Raw genomic sequence first — 15,255 nt, 5'->3', positions numbered from 1 at the left:
AGTGTGTGGCTTAGAAATCCAGGACAATCTAGAATTCCTAGGATTACTGTAGATCTGAAATATAGCAATTTAGTCTGAAAAAGGTCTAAAACAACTCATTTCCCCCAAATCTTTGGAAATTAGAATGGCTTAGAGCATTGGAAATCAGAGCCTCATGAATAGATAGAGGGAGTCAGATCCCTTAGATCCCTTAGCTCCTCCAAAAATTCATAAGGCTTTCAACTGACCTGAGGAGGTTAAATGAAAACAAGACACAAGTTCATTCAACCACTTAAAATGATTCTATGATTTGTAGGTGTATCGCCTTCTAAATCAATGGTTTCTGAAAGTTTTTTTTAATGAAATGAGTATATACATATATATAAAGAATCAAAAGAAATTTATATTTTGAAGATATTCTCTTTTTATGATTAAAGCTAATTAATACATGTTATATGTTATAAAAATATTTTTAGCATATTTTTCCAAAAATGCTATAGACATTTTCTTGTTGTTTTCAGCCTGTTCTTCAGAACAACACTTCAGGTGCTTCCTGAAAAGCAAAAACATACAAATATATAATTTTAAAGTAGTAGTAACAGTGAGTATGATTTAAATATGTTTTATTTTAACTTGTCTAACTAGTGTGGTTAATAGGGCAACAGTAGAATGTGAAAAATAGCATTTCGAAGTTTGCTAATTTAATGTTAGAGTCAATAATGTACTCTTTTTGTGGAGCAGTGCTTATACGTCGTATTTTCACATTCCATTTTAGTCGTTTTATTTAGTGGAACTTCATGACTCTCTTAAAAATAAAACACTTAATTCAGAATGCAGAGTTATAAAAAAACAAACAAACTAGCATTTCATTCCATTAATGGTTGCTGTAGTCTAAACGTGTCCCCCCAAATTCATACATTGAAAACCTAATGCCCAATGCGATGGTATTTTGGAGGCAGAGTCTTTGGGAGGTGCTTAGGTCATGAGGGTGCAGCCCTCATGAATGAGATTAGCGCCCTTATAAAAGAGACCCCACAGAGCTCCCCAGCCCCTTTGGCCGTAAGGGTAAAGCGAGAAGTCTGTGATCCAGTGGCAGGCTTTTGCCTGACCATGCTGGCTTCTCCCTTGACAGCTGACTCCTAATTAGTTTCTGCTATAGGAGGAAAGAAAGGGCTATTCCTTCCTGTTTGATCACTGTTCCTGAAAGCCCCAGCCTCCAGTTTGTTCTGCTATTCCCAGACCAGACTTATTGTGTCCCTAGGTGCTGGCATTTACATGTCAATTTAAAATCTAGTCTTGGTTTTACTGGTTTAAATACTTTAGTATATTTCTAAATTATTACGCCATCTCAAATTCTTCCTAAAGCCTTTTTATAATTTTTATTTTTATTCAAATATAAGAATCTAATTAGGTATCCTATAACAAAATATATATCATCTTTTGATATTTGGAGTGCTGTATTGTTTCTATGTAGAGCAATACTTATGATGTTTTAAAATTTTATTTTTAACTGTGGTAAAATGGACATAACATAAAATTTTAACCATTTTTTCCTAAAGTGGGCAGTCAGTAGTATTTATATTCATATTGTTGTGTAACCAATCTCCAGAGTTGTTTTCACCTTTCTAAATCTTATCAATATTTCTTATGTGATGCTTTCATTTCATTAATCTCTCAGAAACTTTCCATCATATTCCCCTTAGATTAACTGCAAACCGATTAATAGCTACTAATCAAAGCTCTTTATATTTGCCAGTAATGTCTCTACTCAACATTCACCCCTAAATCAGAGGGAAGGACTTATCTGCTATCTAAGATTTAAAATCAATTAAACCACATTTTTAGCACCTATCAAATATAAGGCATGAGGTCTTATCTTCTAAATGCTCACAATTTAGTGAGAAAGATATTTCAATATATATGTTTAACACAAGTACATTACAGACAGGGCTATACTAATGGTATAAACAAAGCACAACTAGAGACTAAGGGAAAGGAGAATGAAATGCACTGTAGAGTTTGGGAACAGGGAATTCAGGAGGCTATTGCAATAGGTCAAGTGAGAAGTAAAAAGGTTGTATGTGGAACAGCGAGACTTCAGAGGAGAACAGGTATAAGACATTATGGTTGGACAGAGATGCCTGTAAAGGTTTGGAACTTGAAGTAAAAGGAGAAGCCTAAGAAGCATCAGCCTGAGAGGTCAGAAAGATGGCTCAGCCTTAACTGAGATGGGGTAGCGGGAAGAGACGCGCCTTTGGCGGGGACAGTGAGGAATTCGGTGCTGAACACGTATAGTCGAAGATGTCTTTTCTCACTCCCATTTTTTCTTTTGTTTCTATCACATCCCTGTTCTGGAGCACCTTCCCTCCATTTCCACATTTTATTCATTATTTGTAATCCCATCTGTAAAGTCCTGCTGGTGGGGCGACATTAACAATTGTCCCTAATCATGTGAGCCCACAGGGTCCTTTTCCACTTACTAGTTTTTCTTCTGGTATTAGCACTTTGATCTCCCTTTGCGAAGCCGAACTTCCATCATTCTCAGCTCCTTACTCCATGTGACCCAGGCCAGGCTAATTGGCACACAGCATCCTGTGGCCACAGCGATTATTCAAGAATGGGCATATGACCCAGGCCAGGTCAATGATAGACTTTAAGACTTTTGCGGGAAGTGCTTAGAAAACTGTTTGCTCTTTCAGCATTAGCTGCTGCGCTGCTAGAATGTGAACCTGAAGATGCTGGCGGTACCTTTGCCATTAGGGTTGGAGGTGTTTGTGGAGAGTCTGGGAGTGAATCTACTAATAAGGAGAATGGAGCCAAGAGATGGAGTGACACGGGTTCTGGAAGACATCGTTTGAGTCCTTGGGTCTACTATGGCAGAAATCACACTACTTTTGGACGCCTCTGTTAAGCGAGTTCTCTGCACTGCCTAAGCCAGTTTGAGCTGAGTTTCTGCCCTTGTATCTGAAAAAAGAATCCTGACATTACCCGCACTTGTCATTCCCCACATTTTTCTGTGTCACCACATAAAGCAAATAACATTTCCTGTGGGGTTGTCTTGTCTCTACCACGGAAGCCATAACTGTCTCAAGGGCTAAGACCTGTCTTTGTGCCTACAGGGGTGCCATGCGCAAGTGTTGTGCACCTTCTTTATTTACTGGTAGCTCAGTAGGTGGAGACATACATTCTACACAAAATAAACTGCGCTTACTTAGACTTACGTTCAAAGTCAACACTGTAGCCATGAATATTTCCAAGAGCAACACTCTCCCCATCAGACAGCTAGTTACTATAGTCGTCATCTGGGCAGCTGTGCCCACGGTTGATGCTCTGCTGCTGCCTCCGCCGCCGCCGCCGCCACTGCCGCTGCCGCTGCCGCTGGAGACAGACTGTGCTGGTAGGCTGAAAGCTCTGGATTCCACCCGAGCCACATTATCCAGCATAAATTCAATCTTATAGTTCAGTCCTAGAAAAAAAATCATCATGGCATTTGGCTTCCTTTCATTGTTTGTTTTCGTACGCTTTCAGTTGTGTTTTCATTGACTTAAAAATAACGTGTGATTACTGACAAAATGTTTTTTGGAAGTCGAATCGAATAAATTAGTCTAAGTATAAACAAGTGTAAAGAGGGTCTCAGAGTCTGAAGAGTTCAATCTGCCATCAATTACAGGCAGGGGGACTCTGGGTAGATTTCCTTTCTGTAGCATCAGTCCCTGCCTCTTAGGGATTCCCTCCCAGTGCCCAGAACTGGAGAGGGGCTATTTGAAAGGAAGGACCATAGGCGAAGGTGCTGAACTTCTGTTTGATCCCTGTATACTTGACCTAGGAGTGGAGAAGCCTCAGCTTCAGTTGGGGGAGGTGGGGATAAATACTGAACTTTTTATTTTGAAAAAGTTCAATCATAAAGAATAGTACAGTGAACACGCAGAGGTCCTCCACTTAGATTCAACAATTTTTAACTGTTTTCCACATTTGCTTTAAGTCAGATGCTATTTTTGTGTTGCAAGATTCTGACCCTTCCTTTCTTCTTACCCCAGGCAGACAAGCTTGAGGAAACATTTGTTAGATCTGTTTGGAGAGTGAAACATAAAAAGCTCATCCAAATGTTTATTAGTACACATGTTAAATCTTTCCACAGTTTTGAATATGAGGTAACCAATGTATTTTTCCTTGATGTAATTTCTTCTGGGACCATTGCTATCATTAATAGTGCCATCACACAGAGCAGAGTTTGCAATACTTATACCACTCTGAAGTTTTCATTCCTCCAGTTTATTTTTTATATTATCTTTTTAAAATTAAATCATTTATTTTCAGTCTTCCTTTCTTTTTCAGGAAGAGAATTTAATTAGATCTTGACCATATTGTGCTTTCACAAACAATAGGAATGTGTTCTGTAACTTTGAAAATGGATCCACATTGTTCTGTAGATTTTTCTACCACTATTACAATTCGTGAAAATGGTATACATTTAATTCTTTCCTTTTTTCACTTTGAGAAAAATATGAATTTTTGTGGCAGGTGTATTTTTTCTTAATGATCTTGACGTGTAAAGAATTTAAGTTTTTGTGTGTTTGTTTGTTTGTTTGTTTGTTTTTGTTTTTTGTCTTTGCTGTGAGGAAGCAAGCCCAAGCTAGCCTTGTGGAGAGAACCAAAGAATACAAACAAAATCCAGAATCAAGTCCTTACAGCTATGACTGCAATGAAGCCATCCCAGCTAAAGCTCAGATACCATGGAGCAGAGATGTGCCATCCCTGCCCAAATCCCCAACCCACACTATTGTGAGCAAATGAAATGGTGGTTGTTTTAAGCCATTAGACTTTGGGCTGGCTTGTTAGACAGTCACAGAAACTGAAACACTATATATCATATAGGTTGCTAGATAAACATGTTTCAAATGCTATTATCTATAAGTAATGCTATTTTTACTCAGTTTACTCAAAGATGCAGTCTCAGCTGTTTACTTTCTTCTTCTACTCTCTTCTCATCTAATTCTCACATCCCCATTTTCTATGCTAGAAACCACAACCCATGCCCAGGTGGCCCCAGCTTTTCCCTTTATGGAGCTGTGAGTAGATGAGTATGTGGCTGCCACGCTGTCAGGCTACACAGTCCGATCTGCGTGGGGATTTCCCGCAGTGCAGTAATTGTGGGGACTGACTAGAAAGTGCTACGAGAAAGATGCTTTGCTAATTTTCTCACACGTGTTCTTTTGTTATTACAACTTTATGATGGTGAATCTACACACCGGCTAACTGATCTATAAAGATAATGAAGAGATGACTATATTTGACCTTCCTTACTATACACAACGAGGGAACTGATATCCTATACTTGGAAAAAAAAGACAGACAGACAGACAGACTGAAAGACAAACATAAAGAAGGAAAAATATGAAGAAAAACAGAAAGAAAAAAAATCAAACATCAATCAATCAATCAATCAATCAATTAGAAGCAGTGGCTCTTCTGCACAGTACATCAGGTAGACACTCCAAGGAAAGCTTTGAACTTTGAAAGAAAATTTACTGCATACAAGGGGAGTACTATTTTGTTATCAAAACAAAATGCCAAAAACTCTATTACTGTTTCAGCATTCCTGTGATCTTGGTTACTTTGGAAGGAAACATTGCTATTTGGAAGTGGTCATTTGAAGACTCTGGTTGCGTTTTTGCCACTGGGTACCTCTTGGCTCCTTCATGGGGAGGTGGGCAATCTTGTCTTTAGGCAGAATTCTTGTCAGGTGCCTCGTTTCCCATAAAAGGGTCCTAGACTGACTACCATTTAGGTTGACTGTTAAAGAATTTCACTCTGCCCTTAACCAGTAAGTACATAGGACACTGAGTACTTGTCCAAAAGCACAGTGTCGAACTCACTGCCATGAGTCTCAGCAGCACTAGGTTGAGATGCTGCTGCCCAGTAGGTAAACCAAACCATCTGGTAGAGGGCATCTTCAAAGCACAACAAAACAAGAAATGAGGGAAAAAATTCTTTTGGAATGGTTTTGGTTTTTGACATGTAGTTAATATGAACAAAATCTGACTAATGTTGGAATTTCTTTTACTTTATATTTTAACCTTTAGTGTGTATTTGTTTGTGTTTGAGAGAGCAGTGGTAAGAGATCGGAAGTCCCACTATATAACTTTTGAGAAGTTAGGGCCTGGAAAGGTCTTAAATGGGCCCTAGATTGAGATAAACAGATTAATGGAGGCCTGTCTCAAGTATAAGATGTTTATTCATTCCATTCTTTTAAATACTCTATAATCTATCACCCATGAAGCTCTGTTTTTTGGACATATCATTTTGATCTCAACAGAAAGGCTTTTACCAGTTGGAGTTATGCCATCAACCTCTATGGAGAGAGATAACATAAGAAACATCACTGTGGAAGTTACGATCGTATTTACTGTAACAATGTTGAAGATATCACCTAGTATAGATTCATTGGGTATACTTTGTGAGAACTCACAGGGGACATTTGTTCTGATCTGAGAGCAAGTTATAATTCTCCACAGCAGTCGGTTTATCCGATGGGCTCTGTGAATCATGGTAACACTCATGTATTCGCCTTTGTATTGGCTTTCAGAAAAACTGGGAACCACTTTCCTGCCCAACTCTGACTTCCTGCCTGGGACGTTAAAATTTTGTGAGTCTATCTTATTATTTTCTTTAATTTGAAAAAAACATATATTAATTTTTTTGATTATAAATGTAATATATATTTGGTAACATTTTAGAAAAATACACAAATGAAAAAATAAAAATCATAATGTAATTTTGATGCATATCTTCAAATTATTTGTTTTAATTTTTCAATTGCTTATTTTAATTTCTATTTTGTTTTGCATATTAAATATATTTTTGTAAGCTAGACTAAATGTTTTCTGAAACAAGGCAGAGTATAGGGTTCTGATTTCTATCATTTATTGAGCAGAGTATTACAGAATGTTTTGTTCAATTATAATTGTCTCTGTTTATGAGTAAGTATGTGAGGATCCAAAATAGCATACTTACCTGTTCTAAAAAGAGTAAGGTCTGTGTAGTTGGCCCAACAGCTGCTAAATGGAATTGTTGTATTTCCACCGAGACCGCTGATTTGGTTATTATTGGTGTCCTTTAGTATGGCCTTCAAAGTCAGCCGAGTAATCCCAACTGATACACAGTTACCCTAAAGAAAAAAAAAATTGTAGAGAATTCTAATTGTCCTGTTCCCACATTTTTGTTTAAAGACAGGCAAAACTTTATTTTTTATAATGCCTCATTACTAATTTAAAATCTGAAGTCCTTTTCCTACACAAAAAGTTCACAAATATGGACATTGGAGAAAGTTCATGGAATAGGAACATTTTAAAACAGTAAGAGATGGTATTACATACATATTAGTCCAACTTGTAAGGGGCAGTACAATCCTCAGATTGCCAGTGTAGCAGGATTAGTACAGTTGGCTCATCCTCCAGAATTCATAGCTTAATTATTTCAGTTAAATAAGGCTCTGAGTCACAACTTACATCAGAATCTACTGCCTTTACTGAAGGCTGCTGAGAAAATGGCTGTCCTAGCTGCGCTGCCACTGGCTGAGTGATCACTGAGAGCGAGGACCCAAAGGCCACATGATGAACAGGAAATGCAAACCTTTCAACTGGTCGGGCAGTCACCTGTAAATGGTCACAAGTGATGGATCAGTTTTCACATGACCAACTATATTAGGTAGCAAACTCATCTTAGGCAGGCTAAATGTAATATTCACTGTTTAAAAATATGTTCAATATGTGAAAATATTATTACAGTATTTCCTCTAGATCAAATTCATGAAGCATTGTTATAAACAGAAATAGAGTTAAACATTTAAAATAGAAATACAAATAGAAAAAGCATTAAAATAGGAAATAAACAACAATGTATTAAATAACTAAAACACATTTTTCTAGTTGCATTTTCTTACCTTAATCCAGCCAGAATCACTTGGGCTAGGGATAGGATTCGTAATAGACATGGAAGAGATATTCAATCCAAAGATACTACTGGTTTTTCCTAAAATTACAGCTTGTCCAAGAGAAGCAGCAATTTCTTGGAGCTCAGATAACTGCATCTGACCTACAGGAAAACAGTATTATGATATATGGGTTAGAAGAATAAAGAATTGTGAGAACACGTGACAGTTTTTCACTTAGCTTTTATTTATGCTACTCCATCCACATTATAGTTTTACAGATTTCTGACTATACATGACTTAAATATGACAGTCACATATTAACAAGGATAGGAAAATGAAGAATTCAGCTGAATATATTTTTAAACTGTAATTAAAGAAAAAACAAAGGTAGATACAAGAAAAATGAGTGAAAGCATAGTGGGAACATATATATCTCAATTTAATACTTTCCCACGTCACTCTTTGTTTAGAAGTAAAACACTATCATGCATACCTATCATCACATATCATTTTTTTTTTTAAAGAGTGTTGTTCTGTAATGGAAGAATAATTGGCATCATCAAATTTACTGTAATAAATGGCTGAATTATTAAGTTACTAATAAATGGTTACTTGCTTTGGACATTGATGATTTTTCAAGGTTAAATTTAACACTGTAAGTAGTTTCTACTCTCTTTGTCTAGCTTGACAGGTCCTCTGAAATCTACTGCTCCCATAATGCTCCTTGCTTTACGAAGTGGCCTTACCTCCATTAATCATACTCCTTTTGTCCGAAGCACTTGGTGGGGTAAATCTGACTTTACTACAGAAATCTAACCTCCAACTCCACTGCTCGGAATCTCTAAGGATCTACTCTTTCTTTAGGAAAACACTCACAATCCTTTGGCTTACAAAGAAGAAAGCTTCTTTTGGTTTTCCATGATCTAATCTTACACCTGCTGACCTCTCAACCTTGCCATCTCCAGCAGCTTGCCCTTCCTGGCTCCTTCCGCTGCAGACCTGTCGGACCTTTTCCAATTCTCCTAATATACTAAACTCTCACCAACTATTTCCTCAGCCTTACCTCCTGTTCATTAATTGACTCTTTTCATGCTTCATCTCTCAGCTATAGGGTCACTTCTCGGATCTTTTATACAAGTCAAATCCTTTTGTTGATTGTATTAATTGCTATAATAACAAAACAGAGGCTAAAGCCCCTTCATAATTCGAAGAGGTAGGGATTATAGGTGCAGAACAGGGAAAAAGGTCTCTCGGCCATTACAGGATTCAGGATGTGGGGTTGGTGGGACTTCCAGAAGCTTGGCTTACCAGGCCCTGACAGGGTTATTTGTGGCTGTGTATTTGATAATTACATTCCTCTACCTCAGACATCTATTTTTCATACCTGTGGTATCATTGCTTATGAACTGAGGGGGAGGGTCTCCAATCTCCAGTTCAACTGTGAGTCCCAACGATCTCTTCCTCCGCAGACTCTCCCCTCGTATGATTTTGCTGACACGGATTTTGTCATTTGGTATCTTTAGGTATAAGGCAAGGTTTCTAACCAGATTATGAGAGCTATAAAAGTCATCTTCCGTTACAGCAGGTAATTGGAAAGAAACAAATATGACTGCAGTGGTGTGGATTTCAACAGGCACAGTTCCTTTAACCAACAGGTAAAGCATCTGGTAGGTTCTATCAAAGTAGTTTTCACCAAGGGCCATGGAATTCAGGTTCGGAAGAAATTGCTCTATGAAAGAAAAAAGCCAAAACAGCACAGTTAAACTTATTTATATGATCACAATTATCATGTAGTATTTAATATCTGTTTAAATTTAGGAAATTCTAAAAAAGTTCAACATTATCATTCTTTCATAAGAAATTATGTATATTAAGAACAAAAACACTAAAGAACTAACAAGCAAAATTAAAGTCAATTCTTTAATATCATTAATTATCATTATGTATTTTGTTTTAAAAAATTAAAAGTTTATTAAAAAGCAATTAATTTTAAAAAACAATAATCCTTAAACATTAAACTTATTTACAAAGCAATACTATAGACACAGCATAAATGAGAAATAAAATCTAATTATGGACGCCGGAGCCTATATTGCACTTATCAGATTATTTTCATGTTAGGAATTTTAAAGCCTTGATCAAAGGCGTTAGGTAATAAAAAGATGTAAATTTAACTTTAATAGCCATCGAGTTTATGCAGTGCTATATACTTAATCTTACAATTCAGTGCTTCTATTTTTACCAAGGACAGAAGTGTGTAATGCAAATGAAGTATATACTAAAACATCCCAGAAGGATCTTGCATCAATGAAATAGGTTTACATTTCAGCCTGAAAAATCCTTGATTAATGCAAAACAAGTTCTATTAGGGAAATAAATTTTATAAAAGTGAATGGAATTATATATATATATATATATATATATATATATATATATATATAAAGAATGAACATATATATGATTTAATGGCAGAGTATCAATAACTTCTAAGAGGTTAATATATTCACTAACATACTGAGTGCTGAGAAAGGCTAAATTGTATAATAGTACCGGAATGAGACATATAGCTTCTTACCACATTTCATAGTGAGGCTTACGAAGAAAAAGAAATTAAAATTTAGAAAGAGGAGGGTATTTCTTATGAATGTCATAGACATTCATAGCAATGACAGTAAGAGTCTTTTCATTATCACTGTTTATTACTTTAATATCTAATAGGATATATTCTGGATGCAATTTGGCTTAAACATTCTGTGAATCTGAAGAATGTGCTTTTGCTTTATAAACAGAAGCTGCTCTCAGGCTACCGTTAAAGCTGCATACACCATTTATCCTAGGTAACTTTCTCACGTCTTCACAGTAATGGAAAGAAACAGATACATAGAAAATGATAAAACATTTTGGGTAATTTAAAAAAAAAAGCAATGTTTTTTTTTTTTTAGGGGGGAAAAATCTGTAAGAGTGCACTGGTTGTTTTCCAACCCTTCAACACCTTTACAACCAATTACCTGCATGAAATTCTGCCTGTTGAGATCATTTCTACTTTCCTGACTTGAATGATAGAGTATTCGGTACTAAAAGTGTTGTTCGAAAAAAAAGAGTTAAAATTTATAAAATTAAGCTTTAAATATGTGCAGTCATTTATATATAAAAGTGATAACACTGATTCACTTAGCTTATTGGGAGGCAATATAGTATAATGGTTAATGTGCGTGGGATCTAGAGCTAGAGTCTGAGTTCAAATCCTGGCTCTGTTATGGACTGCACCCCAACTCACATGTTGGAGCCGTAACCCCCAATGCAAGGGTATTTGGAGATTAGGCCTTTGAGAGGCTGTTAGGTTTAGATGAAGTCATAAGGTTGGGACATCGTGATGGATTAGTGTCCTTATAAGAAGAGATGCCAGATAGCCCCCTCCCCTTCTGTTATCCCCACCCCACTTTCTCTTTCTCTCTCTCTCTCCAGACTCCAACGACTGTACTAGCACCCTGATCTTGTACTAGCTGCCTCCAGAACTGTGAGAAAATAAATTCCTGTTTTTAAACCATGGATTTTATAGTATTTTGTTATCGCAGCTCCAGCTAAGGCAGAGACCTTGGCAAATTATTTTATCTCCTTGTATCTCAGTTTATTCATCTCTGCCTTTCTCATAGGGTTATTATTAGGATATAGTAACGATGAGTTTTTATATACAAAGCACTTAGAACAGTGCCTGGCACATAATAACATCTCTAGAAATATTAGTTGTTCGCATTATTAGTGAAATAGGACTTGCTCCGTAGACAGTAATGAATATGAGTTATCCATTCATACTCATATCTAGCTTATATTATGATCTACAGTACATATGGGGCACATCTAAAAAAAAATACATGTCACACGCGTAATGGAATATATTGACCTGGTTTAACAAAAAGACTTCAATGAACAGAGATAAATCCTGGTATAGCAAATATTAGTAAATGGATAAGTTTAGCCTCTACTACATGTTATATTTACTTCCAGAGTTTATTATATTAATGGTGTTCAGTTGATGATTTACTTAGTTTCCTTGGCAGTACTTCCAGTGACTGCAATTAATTTAGTCTCTGATCTCTATGAAATAGAAGTGAAGAAGAGATAGGATAAAAATTCTAAGCAAAATTTCTTGTGCACATAAAAATAACTGAACTAAATGTGTAGAATGCAAATGTTCCCAGGGAGGCAAAGGGATGTCCATCATACACTAAAAAACTTTTATCTGCATATATACAGTTAGATAGGAGTTCCATCAGGTATAACCTTTGGACACATGTTATAAATGAACGCATCTTATAATTGGGTCGACTATGGCTAAAGACAATTTTCTCCTGCATTCGTCAAGGGCTAAGTAATTAAAAATATTAATAATGAAAAATTATAAAGAATTTTATATGTAATTAAGTACATATACAATGTGTGTTATATTTTACTGAGTAAATACCTGTGTAGAGATGTTGATTAAGTTCACAATATTTCTGTTCGGGATTCCATACTGTATTTTTGGGGCAGACCAATGCATTGTTCACATAGACGTCCAAACGCTGAAGTGTGGAAAAAAAAATTCCTACCAGAATGGCCTGTTAAAAACAAATAACATCTTTGTATCTTAAAGGAACAATAAAACAGAATATTTAGAATTAGCTCTTTAAAAAATGTCCTTCAACTATATATACCTTCTGTAACATATTAAAACTTAAGTTTTATGGATTTAGGATAAATATTGAGCTAATATTTTTAAATGGACTTACATTCAACCATTCATACGGATGTTACAACTTAACCCTTAATTGTTAATTCTCAGTGGAAAAGTATAATGTAAGAAAGAAATTATTAGAGGAGAATCTCTAAAGTAAAGAAAGCTTCCTTTAAAAGATTACAAAGTTCAATACAAGCTTTCAACTCCAGGAGTGGGGGAAATGAGGAGCTTAGTAGGGCTCTGTATGACACAGCCACAGAAAATCAGCTTAATGTTGGAAAAATGCTTATCTCTGAGAAAAATTTGGTAGCAAGGCTAATCAAAATCAGTCAAAAATAATTATCCACTCCGATTCAGTGTTGTTCATTTTTCATGTTTATAGCCCTCACATTTCATGCTACCAAATATAATCATAAAGTGAGGAGACTGGTGTTTGCAAGGGCAGGGGCAAATTAATAAGGAATCTAATAAGCTATGCACAGTATGGAATCTACTCCTGAGATTGTCTACAGAGGCTCAGAATACTAAGTCACAGTACTTTGTAGTTACATTCTTATTTTTCAAGTTAAAATTTTTTTTTTCATTCAAAACTCCAGTGCCTATCTGAGCCCAGCACTAACTAGTCTAGGAGCTCTCAAAAGCCCCTGCCCTATTTGAACTTATAAATAATAAGAGACCATAATTAATAAAAATAACAAAAAGTAAACTATAAAGCATGTTAGAAAGTGTTAAGTCCTATGGAAAAAAAGATAGATGAATAATTGGGAGAACCCAGAGGGGAGGGGTAACCAGGGGAGGCCTGTGGAGGAGATGAGGAAGTTAGCCACGTAGGGTAGAATGTTGCAGGCAGACTCAAACATCTGAAACACAGGCCCAGGTGTTACAGGTGGTTGCATGTCTGCTGTGTTGAGAAACAGTAAGGAGCCCCATGTGGCTGGAGGAGTAGAAAAAGTCAGAGAGGTAAGGTGTTGGAGAGAATCTTATACAGTCTTAAAGGCCATTGTGAGGACTCTGCCCCTTACACAAAAACCAATGGGGAAATTATTGCAGGGTTTGAGGCAGAGGAGTGACCTAATCTGACTTACATTTTGCAGGTATGGCTACTGAGGTGAGAACAAACAATAGAGAGGGCAAAGGTAGAACAGGAGAAGAGTTGGGAAACAATTGCCTTAATCTAGGGAAGCGATAATATTGGCTTAAACTGGATGGTAGCAGTGGAGATGGTAAGAAGTGGTCAGATTCTGGATATTTTGAAGGGAGACTCAACAGGGTTTGCAGATGGATTAGATGAGGAATATGAGAAAAAAGAGAATTGACTGGTTCCAACTAAAAGAATGGGATTGCTATCATGCAAAGAGGGGCAGGTGTCTCCCTTTGTTTCTTCTCTTTGCTTCATCTCATCAGCATCCTTTCTTCATGTTCCTAATACTCTGAGACATTCAGGTCTCATGCTCTTAGAAAAGAATATCAAAATTATAAGACTACTGTTTAACCTCATACTCTTTTTCCACTAACACAGTATATATAAATTTAACCATCCCAGCTGAATTCGATTTATAGCAAAGACCTGACATTGAAGATATTTTAGATAACATGTGGTGATCTCCAAAGTAAATTCCAAAGGTATATTTCTGACATATAGAAATAATGGCAGCATGGAAGAATAAATATGTAATTCCCGTGACCAATTTTACATGTGCAGTATTTTCATGTAAAACTTTAGGTTTGTTTGTTAATCACACAAATCATAGGCCTAGTGAGGCCTACTCTTCATATATGAATCAAGAGCGTTGTGGGGGAAAGATGTTTCATACTCACACGTGCTCTCAGGCTGATGAAAATTATCTAGACGACAGTGTTTTCAGTAGTTCTCTAATGATCCCTGAACATGAGCTGTAGGGCTGACAGTGTTCAGGAGAACAAGGGAGGAGATAAAGTCCTCATATGCAAGTAATCAACACCAACAACTCTTAAGAAATTATTTCTACCTTGCCTTACCTTGTTACGGTCAACATTCAGCAACATCAGTCGAAGATTCTGAGGGCTGGTGCCAGTGAAGTAAACTTCATAAGGTTTGTTGAGAGCCACGATGCTATGAAACAGGGACAGTCTTCTCTGGCATGTGTATCCAGCACACCAGCCATGATCCTGCGGGCCTGAATCCACATAAAATGAAAGTTCGTGTTCCCTATGGTGAATATTATTAGTGCAAAGTCTGAAGATTAATCGTATTAAAACTAAATTGTAGGGATCAAGTTCAGCATTTACGTCCATTATTTATCAATTCATCTACCCAGTGATCTAAGCTATTTCTCAAATCTTGGCTTAACAAGTAAAGCAGGGAAAAAGCAACGCCTCCCCACTGCCTTTACTTTGATACTGCCCAGGGTAAGAAGGGTAAACATGTGTGTTGGGGATTTGTACTGGAAGTTCATTGAGGGAAATGGTGGATTTGCATGATACTCTATTTTAATAATCATATTTGATCCCAAATGATAAGGAAGAAAAATGATAAGGAAGAAAATGCGTGATGCCTTCTTCCATCTATCAAATGTGAGTTTGGTGGGGAAGCAACTTACTCAGACTCTGCTGAGAAAAATGCTGTAACAGAATCAATTTGTTAAAA

At 36.5% G+C, this 15,255-nt stretch overlaps 1 protein-coding gene across 3 annotated transcripts in view; it reads right to left on the bottom strand.

Moving 5' to 3' along the window:
• Positions 1-312: 312 nt before the first annotated feature.
• Positions 313-15,255, bottom strand: part of PKHD1L1 (PKHD1 like 1) — a 138,887-nt gene continuing 123,944 nt past the window's right edge. For 2 of the 3 annotated variants that reach the window (XM_036232973.1, XM_016158976.2), the window contains 8 exons: positions 14,628-14,785; positions 12,375-12,510; positions 9,297-9,641; positions 7,922-8,073; positions 7,488-7,634; positions 6,994-7,147; positions 3,201-3,445; positions 313-532 (listed from right to left, as the gene is read on the bottom strand). In XM_036232973.1, coding sequence (XP_036088866.1) covers positions 509-532; positions 3,201-3,445; positions 6,994-7,147; positions 7,488-7,634; positions 7,922-8,073; positions 9,297-9,641; positions 12,375-12,510; positions 14,628-14,785 — 1,361 coding nt within the window. In that variant the 3' untranslated portion in view covers positions 313-508. Of the gene's footprint in view, positions 533-3,200; positions 3,446-6,993; positions 7,148-7,487; positions 7,635-7,921; positions 8,074-9,296; positions 9,642-12,374; positions 12,511-14,627; positions 14,818-15,255 lie in introns of those variants that run through there. The other variant, XM_036232974.1, reaches the window with a different exon arrangement.

Source organism: Rousettus aegyptiacus, unplaced genomic scaffold (genome assembly GCF_014176215.1).
Source record: "Rousettus aegyptiacus isolate mRouAeg1 unplaced genomic scaffold, mRouAeg1.p scaffold_m13_p_15, whole genome shotgun sequence".
Classification (NCBI taxonomy): Eukaryota; Metazoa; Chordata; class Mammalia; order Chiroptera; family Pteropodidae; genus Rousettus; species Rousettus aegyptiacus.
Note: the sequence above shows the minus strand (reverse complement) of the source record. Positions and strands in the feature narration are given on the sequence as shown.